At 39.0% G+C, this 22,844-nt stretch overlaps 1 protein-coding gene across 1 annotated transcript; it reads left to right on the forward strand.

Moving 5' to 3' along the window:
- On the forward strand, positions 1-22,667 carry SH2D1A (SH2 domain containing 1A). The gene is given in 4 exon segments (NM_001078675.1): positions 1-137; positions 15,973-16,036; positions 20,936-21,080; positions 22,627-22,667. Coding segments are annotated over 4 exon segments (387 nt in total).
- The last annotated feature ends 177 nt before the right edge of the window (positions 22,668-22,844 follow it).

Below are 22,844 nucleotides of genomic sequence, written 5' to 3' on the forward strand. Positions count from 1 at the left end.
ATGGACGCGGTGACTGTGTACCACGGCAAAATCAGCCGGGAGACGGGGGAGAAACTCCTGCTCGCCACCGGGCTGGATGGCAGCTATTTGCTGAGGGACAGCGAGAGCGTCCCGGGCGTGTACTGTCTGTGTGTGCTGTGAGTACTGGTGGGGACGCGGGCCCACCGACCGCCCAAGGCCTCCCTGGGGGCCCCTCACTGGGGACTCCACGAGGGCCTCCAGCTCTTCAAAAAGGGGCCTCCCCAGGGCCTTTGGGGTCGGCTGCAGAGAATGCTTCTTAGGGTGGGGAAACGCAGCTTAGAATTTAGTCACCTTGGCGACCAAGAGGACTCAGGCTCCCGACTTGTGTTTTGACCTCTAGCAGAGGTCGGGAGGGTGAAGGCCTGTGATGGTGGAGCGGCCAGATGTGGGGCCACCAGCTCCTCAGAGAAGGAGCGGCCTCTCTCTCCCACTCTCTTTAAATGGCTATGGATGTGGAAGACAGTTGAATTTAAGGAGAGGAAGAAGACTAAGACAGCGAATCCATCACTTTAAGATGGCAATACCAGACAGGTCTGGCTGCCAGGAGGAGGATGTTTGTGAATAAAACTGCCTCTCTGCATCTGCCTATTTAGCTTTCTTTAGGGGAGTGTGTGTGTGTGTGTGTGTGTGTGTGTGTGTGTGTGTGTGTGTGTGTTGGGGAGGGGGCCCTCAGAAATAGGGCCCTTCTTGATAAAAGCTAGGACTGACAATAGTCCGCAAGGGCATGAAGGGAAAACACCTTTCTATGATTCAGCTTTGCCCTTTACCTAGGCAGGTCTTTGCCTAACGCCCCATTTTGAATCCTATACACCTTCCTCTTTCCTTCAGGGCTCCAGAGTCAGGCAGATCTGAGACCCAATCTCATGCTAGTCTGATGCTGACTTTGGCAAGTGAACCTCTCAGTCCCTCAGTTTTCTTGTCCATAAAATGTGTATCATATTACCACCTATCTCATGGGAGTGTGAGGATTAAATGCCATAATGCAGGTAGAAAATTTAGTACTGGACCTGATGCATACTAAATGTTCAGTAAAAGTAAGCTATTGCTGTTATTATATTATTTTTTCAGTCTATTTTTTCAGTAGTTATTATATTCTTTTTTTTTAAGTCATTGTCTTTAAGTACTCATAGGACATTTCTAAGGAAGTACTTAGTTCAGTCGCTTTTTATCAGTAGGACAAAAACATCCATGAAAACACCAGCCCTACACAGTAGGTTCTAGACAGAAACAAAATGAGGGAAAATGCTTAGTAGTGATTTTGTTGTCTGAAGATACACTGCAAGAGTTTGAAGTTCCTTCTGGGTCAATGAAGAAAGATGATATTGAGCCTGGTGTTAAAAGATTTTCATGTTTATGGTGTTTTTTTTTTTTTTTAAATGGTCAAGACATGTTTGTGGCAAGTCTCGAACCATGCTAAATACATTTATTATAAAAGCTTCAAGGGAAATATGTGCAAGTTTGTGAATCTCTTGGGCTCATATCTTATGTTTTCCTTATATTATTGTTTTTCCCAAGTGGAAATTGGGGGAGGTCAATGAAAGTTAACTAGTATTCCTAGGCCCCTGCCTTCCCTTCCCTTCTCTTCCCTTCCCTTCCCTTTCCCTTTTCCTTTTTATGGCCACACCTGCCATGTGGAAGTTCACAGGACAGGGATCAAATCTGATCTGCAGCTGGAACCTACACCACAGCTGTGACATCACCGGATCCTTAACCCTCTGTGCCACAGTGAGAACTCCCCGTAGGCTCTTTTCTTTTTTTTTTTCTTTTTCTGTATTTTTCTAGGGCCACACCTGCAGCATATGGAGGTTCCCAGGCTAGGGGCCCAATTAGGGCTGTAGCCCCTAGCCTACACCACAGCTCATAGCAACGCCAGATCCTTAACCCACTGAGCAAGGCCAGGGATAGAACCCACAACCTCATGGTTCCTGGTCAGACTTGTTAACCACTGCCTAGACTCTTTCCTTATCAAAAGAAGGTTGTTCCCATTGTGGCTCATAGGGTTAAGAACCTGACATTGTCTTTGTAAGGATGCAATTCATTTTGATCGCTGGCCTCACTCACTGGGTTAAAGATCTGGCATTGCCACAAGCTGTGGCATAGGTCACAGATGCACCTTAGATCCTGTAGATTGCTGTGGCTGTGCTGTAGGCCCCAGCTGCAGCTCTGATTCGACCCCTAGCCCGAGAACTTCCAGGTGCCACAATTGCAGCCATAAAAAGAAGGGGAAGAAAAAGGTGGAGGAATGAGTAGACAGGTGAGAGGCACTTCTTTAGGGAAGCTGACAAAATGAGTCTTGCATAAATGTAGTTTTTAATGACTCTTAGCTGGCCCATTAATGGGCCCCTGAACCTAGAGGTAAAAAATAAAGTACAAAAGAAGCCTGGGAAGGGTAGGAAGAGCAGGGGACAGGGTGTAGCAGGATGCACCTAAAACTTCAGACATACTGGCCTCTTTGATGTTTTTCAAGCTTGCTAAGATATTCTCCCCGCTTAGGGTCTTCGCACTTACTGTTCCTCTGCTTCTTCCCTCAGAGAGGACTTCTTTGACCAGCCTATCTAAAATTAGTGCCTTCTCCCTGTCCCTTTTACACTCTGTCACTTTATTTTTCTTCAAGGAGCTTTCAACTATCTGATGTTTGCTTGTTTACATATGTCTGGCTGGGCACTCCTGCTAAAATCTAATCTCCGTCGGGGCAGGGACATGGTCTCTGGCATGAAGAACACAGCCTGGCACATAATACACATTATGAGCTACATAATAGGTGCTCAATAAGTGTTTTTGAATTAATAAAGGAACTGTCAAGGCAAATACTGTTCTTTACTGCACAGAGCTTCTGGGCTGGTATCTGGAGAGTAGAATGTGAATCCCACGAAGTTTCTCAAATTTTCTGGGTCTTGGTTTCCATATTTGTAAGACAGGACTAGTAATGTGTGCTTCACCTTCTGCATAAGATTACTGTTGGAAAAAGATGCAAGAGAGAAGGATATTCTGAGTCTATTACCTGTGTAGGCCAGGTCCACATAAGGAATTAATTTTAGGCAGGTGGGAAATTCTCAAACATTTAAGTTTTCACCCAAAATGATTCTTGCATAAATGTAGTTTTTAATGACTCTTAGTTCTCCACGCACACATCCTTATGAAGTGGCAGAAAAGAGTCAGCAAATTGGGAGTCCTCCTAGCATATCTTTCTGCAGACTGCTGCAGAGGGAAAACAGAGGGATGCATTGCTCTCTGTTTTCAGCAGAGTTGGAGAAACTTTTTTGAGCTAAGGATCCCTTTTGATAAACAGAAACATCTTGTTTCCTCCTTTTTAGTACTACACTGTAGTAACAAGATCAAATTTCATTTTGAAATAAACCACATACTCATTTTAAACCAAAACACGTATGGTTATGATATGCAGCAAAGATAACAATGTAAATGGTGTCATATATACATGAACAACAAAGAATAACTAACACACATGCATTGTCTATGGGTTCACTCAGGATAGTTTTTCATTCTGTCTTTTGTTTGTTCTCATTATCCAAGAAGGTTTGGTTGAGCTTTAGTTTCTGTATTTTTATTGTAGAAATAACACAAGGCATATGCCTTTCAAACTGTACTTTAGACTATACTTTCTAAATAGGTATGCCCCTTACCCCCATTCTGAATTCCCACTCCTGGCCTTTAGATATGGCCTTTTCCTCTGTTCATTTTTGAAAATTGATTCTCATAAAGTATTAAAGAAATCTTCCATTTATAGGATTGCTAACCTTCACTTAAAGTGAGAAGTTTTTCTTCCAATTATTTCCAATAAATAAATCTAGATTTTGGTATAATAAGTCTATTAGAAATAGTTCCTAAACATCTATTCATATTACAGAAAAATTTTTTAAATGTGGATAATGGAAATGAGGGAAAATCATCTATAGTTTTATAACCTAAAGACAATTATTACTGAAAATTAAGTGGTTTTTCTTCTATATTTTGATAAAACAAATTGCTTTATAAACACATGTGCCGTTACAATATTGTATTCTGTTGCATTTTCTGATTGTGAAAAAAGCCCATTTATGTATAATGTTTTTACGAATGTTTTTAAAACATTATTTTTAATAGCTTCATGGTGGTCCAACCAGTCCAACTGTATTTTCCTTAACTATTCATCTATTTTAGACATTTGAATCCTTCCATTTTTTGCCATTATAAATCCCATCACAATTTATATTTTAATCCATAAAGGTTTTCCTGTATTTATGATTACTTCCTTATAATGAATTTCAAGATGCGCAGTTTCTAGATCAGAAAACATGAACAGTTTCAGGTTCTTTGTGTACACGTGATCAAGAAATATTTTTACCTAAATGGTTTTTCCAGTCTATATATGCACTCACCAGTACTGCATGAAAGTGTCTGTCTCACCATACTCTCCCTAAAAATGGGTATTCTTGTTTAAAAAAAATTCTTCTTGAAATTTGATGTCTCACTCTTTATTTCATATTTCTATGACTAGTGATTGTGTGTATTTTATAATGGCTGGAAAACTGTTGTATTTCCTTGTTCATGAATTGGCTCTTTGTGTACTTTGCCCATTTAACCATTTGGATCTTACTATTTTTCTTAACACATTATGACTTTTTACATACTATTCCTTGATCTGTTGCAAGTATCTTTTTTTCAGTTTGCCATGACTTTTCTTTGACACACACAAAACTGAAGACTTTTAGGAGTCAAGTCCATCACTCATTTTCCCTGTGTTTGACTTCTCCCTTTGCTTCCCAACTTAGAAAGTTCTTTCACCTACAGAGATGTGATAACTTCATTTCAATTTTTGTTTTAAATTTATGGTTTGGTTAGTTTATATTTAACTCTTTGATTCTATTTGGAACTTTGATGTGGAAAAAGGGTATAATTTGATTTTGTTTTGAAATAGCTAAAATTTATAAAAGAGCTTCCATTCCTGATTGATTTATTAGCCTACTTTACCATATATTAAATTCTTACATGTAGGTTATTGTTTAACAATTATATGTTTGGCTCAACTGATCTATTTATGCTTGAACTACTAGTGCTATAGTATGGTAATGTTTTAATACATCTAAAAATTATTTCATATTCTAACCTGTTGGCTCCTCAGGATGAAATCTCAAATAATTTTGTTTGTTTGTTTTTTGTTTTTGGCTGCACCCATGGCATGTGGAAGTTCCCAGGCCAGGAATTAAACCTGTGCTGCAGTTGCGACCTGTGTCACCTGTGCCACAGCTGCAGCAATGCCTTAAAGTTCTAGGGAACATCCTAGAATAATCTTGTTAAATTTAAAAAATTCCCATTGGGGTTACATTAAACTCATTAATAAATGAAGGGGGAGTTGTCATCTTAGAGAATTTGCTCTTCCTACCCCAAAACCTGATATATCTCTCCATTTTCATTTACATCCATCAATAGAGTGTTGTAGCTTTCTTCCTGTAGATTTTGCATATTTTTTGTTAAGTTTATTTCTAGTTACTGTGAGTATAAATGTATGTGTTATTTTTTTGTTTCTATTATAAATGGAATCTTTTCCTACCATATCTTCATTTGCCATAGGAAAGCCACAGACTTCATGTATTTTTCTTGTATCGATTCAATACACTAAATATTCTTATTAATGCAAATAATTTTAATTTAATTTAATTTTACTCTTTTTAGTTTTCAAGGTATATGAAATTTATTTCCACTAAGGTACATATGAGCCCTCACATTTCTTCCCTTTTCACCTTTAATGTAGGCAGCCAATGGGAAAGCCCTAAATGCCTACTGGGATAGAGTTTAAAATTTTTTTTTATTAAAGTATAGTTGGTTTACAATTTTGTGCCAATTTCTGCTGCATAGCAAAGTGACTCAGTCATATGTACATACACATTCTTTTTTAATATTATTTTTCCATCATGGTCTATCCCAGGAGATTAGATGTAGTTCCCTGTGCTATACAGTAGGACCTTATTGTTTATCCATTCTAAATGTAATAATTTGCATCTGCTAACCCTAAACTCCCAGTCAGTCCCACTCTCTCCCACCCCCCATGGCAACCACGAGTCTGTTTTCTATGGCTATTAGTCTGTTTCTGTTTTGTAGATAGGTTCATTTGTGCCATATTTTAGATTTCACATATAAGTGATATCATATGGTATTTGTCTTTCTCTTTCTGACTTGCTTCAATTACCTACTGAGATAGTTTGATTGTGATAAGAGAAAAACCAATTTAGAATATTTAAAATAATTAGTTTGAAGAAATAGCTTATTTCCATATTCAGCATCCTTCTGTGTATATCTGAGTTTGCTACTTATCTGATGGAAGATTTGGAAGAAGAAATGCTATTATATTCTTTAGCCCCAAGGACACACAATAAAGTCATTTGAGATATATGTCTTTAGATAAAAGGGTAATTATCTTTTTGTCCTTTAAGATTTAAAGGATGACTGGGAATAAAGTGCCTATCAAACAACTGAACTGGAGAAATGGGGGAAGGAACAGCGACAAAATAAAATCCCAGCTTATCAATTATAATTGAGGGGAACAGTGTGGCACAGAACGCAAAAGAATGAGAAATTATAAAGCCTAACTTAAAGTTAGTTTTTGAATACAATTGGATATGTGTTAGTGCCACATTTATCTTCATGATAATTTAGGCCACTAGAATTATTTTGGATTATCTGAGTACAATCCATTAATGGCAGAGCAAACCTAGGATTAAATCTGCAACATACAAACCTCCAAATGGACAATTCGCAGGCCAGTTAATCAAGTGCTGACTGGTCAACAATGTAAAATTGAAGTTGCAAGCTTAGTCTGCAGATGCCATTTAGCTTAAAGCAAAGGGAAAGCCTAGGCTGACCTCTTTGGGGCTCGCCTCTATGCTTCAGCCCCTTCCTTTGCCCTTTCTCTCCAGTTATAAGGCCAAGCAGAGTCCCTTGCTTTTTGAAAAATGTACTTTTGGGAGTTCCCGTCGTGGCGCAGTGGTTAACGAATCCGACTAGGAACCATGAGGTTGTGGGTTCGGTCCCTGCCCTTGCTCAGTGGGTTAACGATCCAGTGTTGCCGTGAGCTGTGATGTAGGTTGCAGACGTGGCTCGGATCCCGCGTTGCTGTGGCTCTGGCATAGGCTGGTGGCTACAGCTCCGATTGGACGCCTAGCCTGGGAACCTCCATATGCTGCGGGAGCGGCACAAGAAATAGCAAAAAGACAAAACAAAAAAAAAAAAAAAAAAAAAAGAAAAATGTACCTTTGGATTCACTTTAAGATCAATTTATTACGGAGTTCCTGTCGTGGTGCAGCAGAAACAAATCCGACTAGGAACCGTGAGGTTGTGGGTTTGATCCCCAGGCTCACTCAATGGGTTAAGGATCCAGTGTTGCCAGGTCGCAGTCGTGGGCAGATCCTGCGTTGCTGTGGCTCTGGCATAGGCTGGTGGCTACAGCTCCGATTAGACCCCTAGCCTGGGAACCTCCATATGCCTTGGGTGTGGCCCTTAAAAGAAAAAAGAAAAAAGAAAAAAAAATTCATTCATTCCCTCTGATATAAGAGAGAGGCTGCATAGAAAGATGGTTAAGACCCCATATCTGCAACCAGACCCTCTGAGTCTGCATCCCAATTCTGACCCTTAACCAGCTGTTTCTCCTTGGGCAAGTAACTGAAAATTTCTGTCTCGGGTTCCTTATCTGTGAAAAGGAGGACGATGATTGTAATAGTACATACCTCATGTATGAGAATTATTGCATGAGTTAACATTTATAAAGTTAATATGTAGTAGGTGTTTGTTAATATAAACAAGAAATCTATAAATGATTGTGAGACAAAGACCATCATAGGAATACGTAAATAAAATATTCTCTGGCAGTTCACGAGAAGAAGAGATTATATTTATTGTCATGACTCATCGAAAGTGGTATTACATAGTTTTACCATCAAACTTGAAGCTGAATGACTTTTGATGGTTTTGAAAATTCAAATTCACTCTGAAAGAATGAAGATTGAGCCATAAGAAATTCCAAAACCTCTTGAATCAGGGTGTAGTCTCAATAATAATGATGACTTTGGATAGGATACCATTCCTCTGGGTATAAAAGCTCTGAAATTACATTATAATTGTTTAAAAAAAACAGTCACATTATAATTATGCCTTGAATTTTGCACTTAACATTCGTTTATAAAGGCATAGACAACCTGGGCACTAGCTTGCTTTATTTGTGGTGTCTTGAAATCAGATTTAGCTAAACTTTTTCTTTTGTGTAGACCTTGAAGTGGTATAAAGAAGGAATTGATGTGGTTTTATCAGTTTTAAAGCAAGATCTGTCCCCAACGCTGACCCTTTGAGAAGATAATAACTCAGATTGTTTTGTTCTTCTTGTTTTGTTCTTATCTGTTTCTTTTTTTTTTCTTCTGCTTTTAGGGCTGCACCCGTGGCATATAGAAGTTCCCAGGGTAGGGGTTGAATCGAGCCGCAGCTACTGGCCTATGCTACAGCAACAGCAATGCCAGATCTGAGCCGGGTCTGCGACTTACGCCACAGCTCATGGCAACACTGGATCCTTAACCCACTGAGTGAGGCCAGGGATTGAACCCAAGTCCTTGTGGATACTAGTTGGATTCGTTTCTGCTGCACCACAATGGGAACTCCCCTTCTTATCTGTTTCTAATCAGAATACTTTTTTTTTTAAGAGTTGGGGACAACTTTTGAAAAAAATTATGCAGATTTTAGTTTTAGCAAACACTGAATCAACATATGCTCTGTAGTCATTAAAATGCAAAATATTTGTCAGGAAAATTAATGGCAACAGCAACAACAAAAACCTCTATTGTTTTCTACCAATTACTCATTTTCTAGATTTTTTTTGTGATAAATTTTAAAATTCCAGGCTCATCAACAAGTGTGACAAGAGGTTCAATGGAGGGAGGAAATTAAAATTACACTACAGGAGTTCCTGTTGTGGCTCAGCGTAACAAACCTAACTAGTATCCATGAGGTTGAGGGTTTGAGCCCTGGCCCCACTCAGTGGGTTAAGGATCTGGCGTTGCTATGGCTGTGGCATAAATGTGCAGCTGCAGCTCCAATTTGACCCCAGCCTCGGAGAATTTCCATATGCTGCAGTTGCAGCCCTAAAAATAAATTAATTAATTAATAAATAAACTACTTAAAATTACACTACATTTTGAGTTCCATGGTGGCTCAGTGAGTTAAGGATCTGGCATTGTCACTGCTGTGGCTCTGGGTTCTGTTGTGGCAAGGGTTCTATCCTTGGCCTGGGGAACTTCTGCATGATGTGGGTGTGGCCAAAAAAATTATACTACATTCTTTGTTTGTCTGAATTAATGGGGAGTCAGAGGAAAAATAATCCTAAAAGGGATGTAACAGTTTTTAAAAATGAACAATATTTTTCTGATTTGTGATTTTCTTAGGCTAGATTTGTAAAGTTCCAAATTGTAATTTTGCTGCTTTTTCTTTATAAAAATGCTATTAACCACTTGTATAACTTTACAATGAAAATTGTTATGCAAGGATGCAATTAGTTTAAATATACTTTTAGTTTGTAGCCATACATACAGGAACAGGTTTAAACAATAATCAGAGTGGCATATCTGCTTGTGTCCACTTTTTTCACATACCATCATTTTATATCAACATGGTCCATGTGCTTAAAATTAAAAAAATATATATACCTCTCTAATGCCTTTGGACTTTGGTATAGTTTTGAACCATTCTTTCTACTACCATTTCCTTATTTTGAGTAACATTCCTTAGGTTAATTCCATTTTTTCACTATTAAAATAGAATTACTATGAAAATCTTTGTCAAATTGCTTTTTCCATTTCATTCCTTGAAGTGTGTGAAGATAAGCACGGTCATTAGGTCAAAATATGCACGGTTTATCTAGCTCTTATTATAATTTGCCAATTTATTTCCTAGGAGAGTAATTTTTTTCAGTGGACAGGGAGAGTATGTGTAGTTTGGAAAAAATAAAATCAATATTTTAGTTTAATTTTATATCATAAAACTATTGGTTCATAATACAAGCTACAGAAAAAACAAAACTCTGAAATCTTTTTGGGGAAGAGGGAGTAAAAAGTTCAGAAACACTGAAACCATTGAAAAAGCTTCGGCTGATATTTAAATAAAAATTCATTCTTAAAGCGTGGACTGAGTGACTAAGGGGGAGGTGGCATAGAAGTGCCCAGGGTGAGTGAAAGAGTCCAGCTTGACTTTGGCGAAATTGCCATCAATATTCCCAGTGAGGTGTGCACATTCTACATGCATTTTAATCAATCTTTTAATGTTCCTACAAATCATCTAGAAATCTTGTTAAAATACAGATTCTGACTCAGCAATTCCTGGGTGGGGCCTGAGAGTCTACATTTCTAACAAGGTCCCAGGTGATGTGCTGCTATTACACTGGGAACATAATTTGAATTGCACTGTTTTAAATCTCTTCCATCAGTGATATATGAGAGTATATCAACCAGAGTTGGCTACCAGGGATCTTTGGTTAGTTCCTCCAGCAACTTGGAAGTGGAAGAGATAAAGTGCTGGCTTGTCTGAGGGGTGAAACAATTTTTCTCACTCCCAAATATGTGGAGTTGGGGAGTAGGAGCTTGCTAAAATTGGATGGGTTAATCATAAGAAGTGTTATGTGCCCCCAACACCAGGTTGTTCAAGACTGAAGGTGGTAAGGACTTTTGAAGTGGTACTCCGGTTCCTGCTGCTTAACTGAAAGTGCGATAAGATCAGATTCGTTAGGAAACAATTTTCAAAACAGACTCATTTACTTTGACTAAATGAGGCTGAATGATAGTAGGGAGATAGATTCATTGTATTTTTTAGAAACCCACTGTTTGAGAAAGTGGAAAACCAGTTGCCTATGATTTTGCTTGTATCATTGCTGAGATTTTAAATAATTAGTTTCCACAACACCTTTAATGATACTGAATTATTGCCATTAATTGCTTCCCATAGGGAAAACGGAACTAAGGGCCTATGCTATTTCCTTGCTCCTATCTCCATTTTGCCATGTGAATTTAAGAAAATCACTTAAAGCCTTCTGTTTGGAGTTCCCATGGTAAAAAATAGAAATCAAAGCTCTTGCCTTGTTCCCTATAGAGTACTTACTGAAATCAGTGGGCTTTGAGGTAGATTTCAATTGCTTAAAAAAACAAAAGGCTTACATTGCTGTGGCTCTTACATTGCAGTGGCTACAGCTCGGATATGACCCCTAGCCTGAGAACCTCCATTTGCCGCGGGAGCGGCCCAAGAAAAGACAAAAAGACAAAAAAAAAAAAAAAAAGGCTTTTACAATGCAGTATTTTAGATTTATTTGGCATATAATATCAAGATATTTTATGTATGATCTAAGTATTCTGGCAAACTTTTATAACGAAAATGAAACATTTCCTGTAATCATACCAGCATTTAAATTGACCCCTTTTTTGGTTTCACAAATTGAATGAAACCGATTAGTGTTTTAGACCTTTTTTTTTTATCCTTTAGGTAATGGTACTGATGGATAGTAATTTAAAATATAGTAATTTAGGGGTTCCCCGTAGTGTAGTGGGTTAAGTATCCGGTGTTGTCACTGTTGTGGCTCAGGTCACTGCTGTGGTGCAGGTTGGATCCCTGGCCTGGGAACTTCTGCATGCCAGGCGCTGGCCAAAAAAATGTAGTAATTTAATCCACTTATTTAAAAACTTTTGGAGTCCCCTTGTGGCTACAACAAATCCAACTAGGAACCATGAGGTTGCTCAGAGCGTTAAGGATGCAGTGTTGCTGTGAGCTGTGGTGTAGGTCACAGATATGGCTTGGATCCTGTGTTGCTGTGACTGTGGTGTAGGCCAGCAGCTACAGCTCCGATTGGACCCCTAGCCTGGGAATCTTCATATGCCATGGGTGCACCCCCCCAAAAAAAATAATTAATAAAAAAATAAAAACTTTTAGTTCTATAGGGGATTAATGGTAAGTGAAGGCAGTTAATCCAGGATGACCCCGTTTGGGATATTTTAGGATTTTCTGTTTTTTTAGGTTTAAATGCATTTATTTTTACCAGAGTTTAATATGTATTCTAACCAAAGATATATTTTGACCCAAACTTGTGTCTAAGAATGACAATCAGAAAATGTCTGGGAGTTTCCATTGTGGTGCAGTGGAAACGAATCCAACTAGTATCCATGAGGATGTGGATTCAATCCCTGGCCCTGCTCGGTGGGTTAAGGATCCAGTGTTGCCGTGAGCTGTGGTGTAGGTTGCAGATGTGGCTTGGACCTGGTGTTGCTGTGGCTGTGGTGTAGGCTGGCAGCTGCAGCTCCAATTTGACCCCTAGCCTGGGAACTTCCATATGCTATGAGTATGGCCCTAAAAAAGCAACAGCAACAAAATGTCTGAAGTAAAACTATTGGTACAGATTCAGATTCATAATTTCAAATAATTTAGTATAAAGTTTACCTTTTCTATTGAAGGAAAGTTAGGCAAATTAGGTAGCAGTGCTGCGTGTACCAAAATATAACAATAAATAATCTATATCCATTATAGTGTGGGGGTCAAGAGCCAGGGTTCTAGAGTCAAAGAGGCCTGATTTAAATCCCATCTTTGAGGCTTGCTGTCTAGAGCAACTTTGGTTACTTAGCTTTTCAAAGTTTCAGTTTCCTCATCTATAAAACAGATTTCATAATACAAAACTCATAGGATTATTGTGGGGCCTAAAAGAGATAATGCATGTGCTATGGGCTGAATTGCGTCCCTGTCAAATCCATATGTTTAAGCTTTAATTTAATTTGATGTGGATGCATTTGGAGATAGGGCCTTTAGGAGGTAATTTAGGTTAAATGAGATCATAAGGGTGGGGCCCTAATCCAATAGGGTTCTGGCCTTATAAGAAGAGAGAGAGTCCCTCCCTTAATGAATGCACACAAAGAAGAGGTCATGTGAGCATAGGCAAGAAGGTGGCTGCCTTCAAGCCAAGAGGAGAGGCCTTCAAATGAAAGCTATGTTGCTGGCACCTTGATCTTAGACTTCCAGCCTCCAGAACTGTGAGAAAATGAATGTTTTTTGTTTAAACCACCCAGGATATGGTATTTTTTTATGGCAGTCTGAGCAGACTAATACAAATTTTTTTTTTGTCTTTTTTTTTTTGCTATTTCTTGGGCCGCTCCCGTGACATGTGGAGGTTCCCAGGCTAGGGGTCCAATCGGAGCCGCAGCCACCGGCCTACGCCAGAGCCACAGCAACGCGGGATCCGAGCCGCGTCTGCAACCTACACCACAGCTCACGGCAACGCCGGATCGTTAACCCACTGAGCAAGGGCAGAGATCGAACCTGCAACCTCATGGTTCCTAGTCGGATTCGTTAACCACTGCGCCACGACGGGAACTCCTAATACAGATTTTGGTACTGAGAAGTACAGTGCTGCTATAACAAATACCTAAAAACGTGGAAGTGGCTTTGGAACTGGGTCATGGGTAGAGGCTAGAGGAATTTGGAGATGCATGCTAGAACACAGTGTTGGTAGAATGATGGATGTTAAATGTCATTCTGAGGTCTTAGATGGAAATGAGGAATGTGTTGGAAACTAGAGAAAAAGTCATCTTTGTTATCAATGGCAAAGAACTTGACTGAATCGTGTTCTAGTATTTTACGGAAAGTAGAACTTGCAAAATGGATATTTGGCTGGAGAGATTTCTATGCAAAGTGTTGAAGGGACAGTTTGGTTCCTCCCGAGCACATATAATAAAATGCAAAAGGAGAGAGATGAATCAAAGAAGGAATTGCTAAGCAAAAAGAAAACAGAACTTAAAGATTTGGAAAATTCTCAGTCCATTCATATGACAAAAAAAGGGGAAGCTTGGTCCAGAGAGAACACCAAGGGTGTGGCTGGACAATCACTGGTAAGAGATTACCTATGATGTTAACTAGTCATCTCAGCAGAAGCCAGGAATAGAGTTTGGACCAAAGCATCAGAGACACTGTCAGTTTGGACCAAAGAGAATAGGAGAGGACTGTAGGGCAATTCGGCTGGAAGCATGCTTTGTCTTTCAAGAAAATGGAAAAATGATCCTGACTTGCCTTTCAGAGATGTCCCGGCTATCACTCCAACCACAGGGCCAGAGCCAGAGTGCAACCAACCAGGGGGCCAAGGCTGCTTCGTCTAGATTCTAAAGGTGGAATCAGGGCCCAACTGAGCCAAGTGGGTGGGGCCTCCCTCCGCCCCTGCCCTCAGCAGAGCTATGCCACCCAGTGGGCCTGGAGGGCAGAACATCAACCCCAAAAGGATTATTCTCAAGCATTAAAATCTAATGGGATTTGCCTTATGAGGTTTTGGACAGTTGGGGGACTTGTCACTCCTTCTCACCTTCTGATCTCCCTTTTGTAATGGGAATGTCTGTCCTCTGCCTGTCCTACTGTATTTTGGAAGCACATGACTTGTCTGGTTTCACAGCTGGAGAAGAATTTTGCCTCAACATCAGTCACATCCACAAGTCTCATTCATATCTGATTAGATGATATTAAGATGAGACTTTGGACTTTCTTTAGACTTTAGATTTGATGCTGGGATGTGTTTAAGACTTTTGAGGCTGCTGGGATAGAATGAATGTATTTTGCATGTGAGAAGGATGTGAATTTGGGGGGGCCAGTGTTGGAATACTATGGAGTGAATCATGTACCCCTCCTCCCCAGATTAATAGGTTGAAGTTTAACTCCCAATGTGACTGTATTTGGAGATGGGTCTTTAGGATGTAATTAAAGTTAAATGAGGTCATAACTGTGGGCCCCAATCCAGTAGGATTTATGGTCTTATAAGAAGAGAGGAGTTCCCACTGTGGCTCAGTGGAAACAAATCTGACTAGTATTTATGAGGATGCAGGTTCAATCTCTGGCCCTGCTCAGTGGGTTAAGGATCTGGCGTTGCCATGAGCTGTGGTGTAGGTCACAGACACGGCTTGGATCTGGCGTTGCTGTGGCTGTGGTGTAGGCTGGCAGCTGCAGCTCCAATTTGACCCCTAGCCCAGGAATTTCCTTATGCCACACCTGTGGCCCTAAAAAAGAAAAAAAAGAGATCACTCTCTTTGCACACGCAGATGGTAGCTGCCTACAAGCCAAGAGGCCTCAGAATAAAACCTATGTTGCTGGTACCTTGATAACTTCCAGCCTCCAGAACTGTGAGAAAATAAATTTCTTTTGTTTAATCCACACAGACTATGATATTTTGCTATGGCAGCCTGAGCAAACTAAGACAGTGTGTAAAACTCTGGCACAAACTAATACAGCATGTAAAACTCTTGGCATGTAACAGAAATCAACTATACAGCTATACGATATGCATACACACTGAATAATGGGGGAAAATGTTTCCCCTATCTAAAAGGATAAGCTGATTTCAAGTACTTTAGCAGGACTCCTTTTTAATTCAAATTATTATTAGTACTATATTATAATATGATAAAGTTAGAGTAATAGTAATATAGAAATATAGCATATTTATTATATTTATAATAATAATATTCTTACTATTAACTTAAGTGGGCCTGATAGTAGCTTATCCCAGTGAAATGTTTTCACCTTAAGGCTCTATATGTACTTAAAAATAATATGATTATACTTTGTTGAATTTATTTAATATTTCATACTTTTTACCAATTACAACAGATCTCTAGTTTCTTTCTATCTCAACAGTCTCTCAACTTGACAAATCCTTAAGAGTGTGAGCTCCCTCATTAAAAAAGAAAAAAAGAAAAAAGAAAGAAGGCTTACTGGAAACTGTGATTAGCTGGACATAACATGCAAGCAAGTTAGATTTCTCAGGCTTTTCTTTCTATAAATGCAGGGGTGCTATATATGTGTGTGTCCCAGTATATGTATCAGTTATATGTAATAGTAAAAGATCAAATTTAGAGCATCCATTGTTTTTTTTTTGGAATTTTTCAGTAATGGAAGTTTATTCTTTCACAGGTATCAAGGTTACATTTATACATACCGAGTGTCCCAGACAGAAACAGGTTCTTGGAGTGCTGAGGTATAGCTCTTTTATTTATTTTTGCTTCTGGGGGTATCAGGGAGGTATTTGAAATTTAGACTGGTTTTATAAAAGAGCTGTCAAATTCTACATTCCCAAAATATTCATCAGATTCAAATCACCAAAGCTCCAATCCAAAATTGTTCATGGATCATTAAGAAGCCTTTAGAGAATTTTGGTCCCAGTTCTGCTCAGCCACCGTTATACAGAGTGGTCTCACTTTGGGGGAAAGGTAACAAAATTGAAAGATTGTGTGAAACTTTTAGTGCCTATGTGAATTTTTAGGCAGTGTATCAAAAATATATAAAAGAATCAAATAGACAATTATTTACCAAATGATACTACACAAGTGTTGATTCTATGGGGAATTAAACGAGATGACTCCTGTTTTCTAAGAGCCTATAAGAACCTTGAGGGACTACAACGTGAATTAAACAGCAGTATGAGAGCCTGGAGTTTGCTGTTAGCTGGATCTGGGTTCCAGGTCTTGTCCACCCCCACCCCCTTCCTGAGAGGTCTGTAACCTTGGGTAGGTTATTTAATGTTTCTTTGAACCAGTTTCTCCATCTGTAAAATAAGCCAAAAAAATAGTCCCTTACTCACTGGGCTCGTTTGAAGGTTAAATGAGATAATGCATATAAAGAAAGCTCTTAGCCACAGGACTTGCTACAGAGCAAGCCCTCAAAAGTGGGAACTTGCCTAAACTGCTGAACAATATGATTGTATATCATCAGGTGCTACGTTATCTAGCATAAGAGTTGAAAAAATAGAGGATTTTCCATGTGTTAGGGTAATCAGGGCTGCTCTACTGTGGAGGCAGGACTCCCGGCTGAGCCCTCTGGGAAAGACAAGGATAGGTGGAATAGAGGGAACGAACATTGCAGTGGCTTTTAATTTGTGCTCTGCAAAGTCCTAAGGTTCTTCCATCTGGGTACCTTGGAGTTTCTCAAGGGGTTACAGAGGGAGAGGAGGATGTGTGAGTATGCTTTTGGGCCTCCGGTTCATCTTTAATCTGAGCAATTCCTTTTATTTTGCTTATCAACTGAGGCTCTAAGAAATATTTCATTAGAAAAATGGGTTCTGATGGCTTTGATAATATTTTGAAAGTCATTGTACCATTGCAAGAAATGCCTGTCGGGTGAATCTCTTTCTATGTACCAGGGTAATATATTACTATGCTACCAAAATAGAGGTCTCTACAACTGAAACTTCTGACTTCAAATGCTTTCTCTGATTTTTGACTCCTTAAAACAGTCCCTCTTTATAATGAAAGTACTTCATTATGAGCTGTTTGAAAACATAAATGCTAATATCAACCTCTATTAATCACTCAATCAGTCTATGCATTTAAGAAACTCTAAAATCTAGACTTAAAAAAAAATTAGAATAGCTCTAACCATTACAGATGCATCAGCAAACTGGAAAGCACAAATTGCAGACTACAAATGTTTTGAACTACTGAGATGAATTAGGGCAAGTTTTCAAACACATTCTTGCTTTATATCAGGATAATTAATGCTACCATACTAATTAGAGGAAAAGCAGTACCATTTCTAATGAAAACTGTTTATACCTATTTATTCTGTAAAAAGTCTCTGCATCACTGCAAAGATGATTGAATATGAAATTAAATTTCATTTATTATGAAGAATGGTAGTGTACATGCATATATGTTTGTATATAATGTTTTTTTCTTTTTAGGGCCACACCTGCAGCATATGGAAGTTCCCAGGCTAGGGACTGAATCAGAGCTGCAGCTGCCAGCCTATGCCACAGCCACAGCAACACCAGATCCAAGCCACATCTGCGACCGGATCCAAGTTGCAGCTTGCGGCAATGCCAGATCCTTAACCCACTGAGCAAGGCCAAGGGTTGAACCCACATCTTCATGGATACTAGTTGGGTTCTTAACCCACCGAGCAACAACGGGAACTCCTGTGTGTATATAGTTTGACCGGAAACCTCCCTTACCCCTAGAGAAGTAGACTTCAGCTGCTGACGAATATTCTTTATGGAAAGGATCTTAAATTAGCGGGGTTTAGCTAACCCTTTCTCTAAACTTGTTTTCCTCCACTTCAAGTATACAGCATATGCAGATTGTTACATGTTTGTGGTCATGTTAAGGAAAAGAGGGCTTACTGAACACAAATGCTCTCTCATTCTGTCTGGTCTGACCCGTTTATATAATAATATTGTAATTATCTGCACCAAGAGAGCAGAAGATTGGCATGTTTTCTCCAAAGGGAAACCAGTTAAAAAAAAAATAAACTCTTTAGATTTATTTTTGAAATGCATATTGCATTTTTTTCAATCTACTAAATTTGCCTTCCTAGTTATGCTTTTCCTAAGGTGAATATTAAACTAGTGTGTATTCTCAGAGCTCATATCACCTGACTGGAAGGAATTTCTCTAAAGCATATTGAAGACCAGCTGTGATCCAAAACATGTTTCCTTGGATAACTAAAGAGATGCCAGTATGGGAAATGTGCAGATTTGAACAATAGCTGAGTTCAGTGACCGGATGGGGGATATCAGTGGCACAATTCTTGTGGTAAATGTATTTTCAAAATTGGATAAATAACAGATATTTGTATTGCTTTTTGAAACAATGCTTTAGTTTGCCACACTGCAGGAAAAGTCATAGCAGTAGCGCTCCATCCTCTGTGCAAAGACCGTGCTAGAAATCTAGATATGTCTGCGATTTGTTTCAAAGAGTAGAGTGAAATTGAATCCTGGCTCCACTGAATTATGAAAGACAAATATTATGTGAATTTCTAGTTTTAGATAGACTTTTAGGATTTATCACTGCCTAGTGTATTAATTTATCTCATGTGATTCAGGCTAAAACTGCCAAATTGTTAGTTCAAAGAATTCTACATAACCTACATAATTCTACATACAAAGAATTCTACAAACCTACCATTTATTAATATGTGCATGGTCTTGGGGTACATTGTAAAAAATGTACTAACCTCCCCCTGCTGACTTCAGTGCTTTTGTGCTTTTCTGGATATTTGATCATCAGTAGATCAGTAGGTGTTAAATAACTTTACTTATTGACCTAACCAAAGCACTGTAAATTAGGTCAGTTATTTACCAATGAAAATTTCGTTGCCAAATTCAAATTGCTTTTTCACATCCAGCACTATTATGCCTCTCTGTTCACATGGATAATCAAGTGTTAACTGCCTATAAATCCCCATAAAAAAAGATGCTTCTGTTGATAAATGGTTTTATAAGCCACAAGAACAAGTAGAAAGATGTGTGGTTTGAAATCTTTCCACACAAGGGGAGTGCATAGTTTCTCTTTTGGTTGGTTTCGCTAACTTCACTCACTGGAGCCTGTTTGGCCTAGTCCTAATCTGAAAGGCAAGAGAGTGGTTCTTGGGATCTAGAGCCAGTTCTGCCTCTGGTTATATATGTGACCTGGGGCAAGCAGAATTTTCTCTTTGTATTTCCATTTTCTTATCTGTCAAATGGGAGTAACCAAATCAGCCAATAACTGCCTATCTGTGAAATAGGGGGGCAAGAGATGGGAAAGTGCTTTGAAGATGAAAAAGTCCTCTAAGGAAGACATAAGGTATCTTGTGTCTTTGACCTGTCTTTGCCATTTGGAGATTCTATCCCCCGAGCCCTGTAAGAACAGCCATATTATTTTGGATGAGGTCTCAATAGAGTTCTCAGAAAGTTTTGACCAAAAGGGTGGAACCGAGCTGGGAAGTAGTCTATATCTACTGAGTAGGTGTGTTAGCCTATGAGTGGACACTAATTTAAAGCTAAAGAGAAATATTTTAGTGTTTTCCATGAAAAACTATTTATCCCAATGTAGGAAAGGACCAAGCGTTACGATGGACACTGTGCTGTCTTTAGCATTTAGTCTAGTTGACAGAATTCTGTATGCCAGCCTTCATGTTTTCTCATTAAATGCTAACAAACAAACAGCTCCCACCTCAAAAAATTGCCAGACAGAATAGCTGAAAAACAGCTTTCTAAAAAAAACTAGTCATTGTTCAATTGCTTATAGCAATACTATTTTATTTCATGTAAAATGACAGTTTTGAGCTGATGCCTAAAGCTTGGCTCCTAAGCTTTTGCAGGAAATCATTGTTGATTTTAAGCAGTGTCTTTGCAAGAGAATTGATGTCAGGGAAGGAGTACATTTTAATAGTCACCTGCAAATAATGATCCCTTCAAAACAAACCAAATAAATAAATAAAGGTGACCTTAGATAGTCTTTCATTTTCATGTCATAGAGAAAACCCTGTCACAGTGAAGTGTTGACAGAAAGAGTGGTTTGGGGGAGGATTCAGGGAAGTTTCCCAAGGAGGAAAATATTTAATGCGAAGGATAAGGCAGGACATATTGTGCAGTGAAAGAGTATGAGGACTAACTAGCCACGCATCGTGTGCATAACTACCAAGTTTTAATTTCCTGTGTAGCATTTTATGTTGTGGAATGAGGACAGGGAGGGTGGGTTGTTGTTATTTGTTTGCCTTTTTTTTGGTTCTTCAGGCTTTTTATTAATGACCTATAGGGTCTGTGTTTTTTTCTCTAACTGCATCCTCTCAGTTGGTGAATTCATTGTGGGTAATGGCCTATATACCCTTAGAGGTTTGGGATGTATGATGGGTAGCAGGCAGGAAGGGCAGGGCGATGAGCAAGAGCTTGTACAAACTAATACCACCCTCGGGAGAACTGAAATGACAGCTCATTAGCTCCTCTTGCAGGGAAATTCAGCCAACCAAGTAAGCTCTTCTAGAGTGTTGTTTTTCCTTCTTATGTTTTCAAATATTTGAACAAGTTACACAAATGTTACCTCTCTAAGCACACTTTGCACATTTTGTAGGCCCTTTTTATTATGAGGTAGATGAATAATCTGCTTGGTCTTTTATTTTCCAGACAGCACCTGGGGTACATAAAAGATTTTTCCGGAAAATAAAAAATCTCATTTCAGCATTTCAGAAGCCAGATCAAGGTATTGTAATACCTTTGCAGTATCCAGTTGAGAAGAAGTCCTCAGCTAGAAGTACACAAGGTGCTACAGGTATGGTTTACTGTTAATTTGGACAGAGTTTGGAAGCTCAGGGCCAGGAGTCAACCTAGTCATAAACGTAACCTAGTTATCAGAAGTTCTGTAAGAAAAATGCAGTGAGAAAGTGGGTGTAGCCAGCAACCTAAGTGAGAGGGACTATTTACATGCTATAATTTCAATATGCTATTCTATAAACTTTTAATAAAATGCTGTAAAAATATAAAAAATTCTCAGAGCCCACATTTAATCTCTCCTGTCCCATCTTGTTTTCCCTAGCCTATTTTGTCAATATATAAGTACCATTTCACTTCACTCATTCAGAAACAAATCATTTGAAAGATGAGACAATTCGGAAAACATCTGGGCTTGTCCTTTACCTTTGCTTAGTAGACAGTGTTTTCCCTTCAGGGATGGAAAGGCTGATGTTAGCTTGGCCCACTTGATCCTGATTTCTGAATTTGTGGTGCTTGAATTAATAAAATTTTATTGTAGCAAAGGAAAGGAAATTAATAGACTTTATTCTTCCACTAGCACAAATTGTCACATCTCCTGAGCAGAGCTATTTTAGGGGGTGTGTCAAGCTAATGACCGAATACTAGCCAATGTCCTCAGCTGTCAGATTTGTAATGGCTGACATCTATTGAAAGGGGTTAATCATTTGTTTGGAGTAAGAGGATACATCTTGATTGAAAAAATAAATATTTACAATAGAAGAGAATGAGTTGTTATTTCCCTTTTTGAAAGGGACCCAGGCTCAGGAATAAACTGACAATTAGACTCAAGTGGTGAATTAAATTAATGAGTAGTTCGCCTTTTTAAAAGAAATGTAAATAGAATTCCAATTTAAAAATTGGCTCAGCATTCTATACAACTCAGTTTTAAATATTAGTTGTTTGAGCTATATTATTGGATTGTATCTTTGTGAACTTTATGCAGTTGGACATTTTATAAGTTTGAGTTAACCTGTAATTTTGTTTTATTTTATTTTATTTTTGTCTTTTCTAGGGCCACACCCGCAGCATATGGAGGTTCCCAGGCTAGGGTTCCAATCTGAGCTGTAGCTGCCGGCCTACGCCAGAGCCACAGCAACGTGGGATCCGAGCCGCATCTGTGACCTACACCACAGCTCAAGGCAATGCCGGATCCTTAACCCACTGGGCCGAGGCCAGGGATTGAACCCTCAACCTCATGGTTCCTAGTCAGATTTGTTTCCGCTGTGCTACAACGGGAACTTTAAACTGTAATTTTAATAGCTTGTCAGTTTATCTTTTTTTCCCCCACTTTTTTAGGGCTGTGCCCTCAGCATATGGAGGGTCCCTGGCTAGGGGTCGAATCAGAGCTACAGCTGCTGGCCTACGCCAGAGCCACAGCAACACCAGATCCGAGCCGCATCTGTAACCTACACCACAGCTCATGGCAACACCAGATCCTTAACCCACTGAGCGAGGCCAGGGATCAAACCTGCGTCCTCATGGATGCTAGTCAGATTCGTTTCTGCTGCTCCACGAAAGGAACTCCAGTTTATCTTTTCTTGATTTTTGTTATTCTTTTCCTTTAGGAAGAAGAGAAGATCCTGATGTCTTCCTGAAAACACCATGAAGAAAAATAAAACACGTTGTACTTTATTTTCAATAATTTAAATATATGCTAAATCTTTTATATTATAGATAATACAGTTCAGTGAGCTACAAATGTATTTCCAAAACCATCATAGTCTTGTAATGGAAGCATCTAGCATGATGTTAAAGCTGAAATGGACTTTGTGGATAATGAGGA

The sequence above is a fragment of the Sus scrofa genome, chromosome X (assembly GCF_054392235.1).
Source record: "Sus scrofa isolate SSC_HxYL_T2T_F1_AM1 chromosome X, Sscrofa_HxYL_maternal_Yorkshire_Landrace_v2.0, whole genome shotgun sequence".
In the NCBI taxonomy this organism is placed as follows: Eukaryota; Metazoa; Chordata; class Mammalia; order Artiodactyla; family Suidae; genus Sus; species Sus scrofa.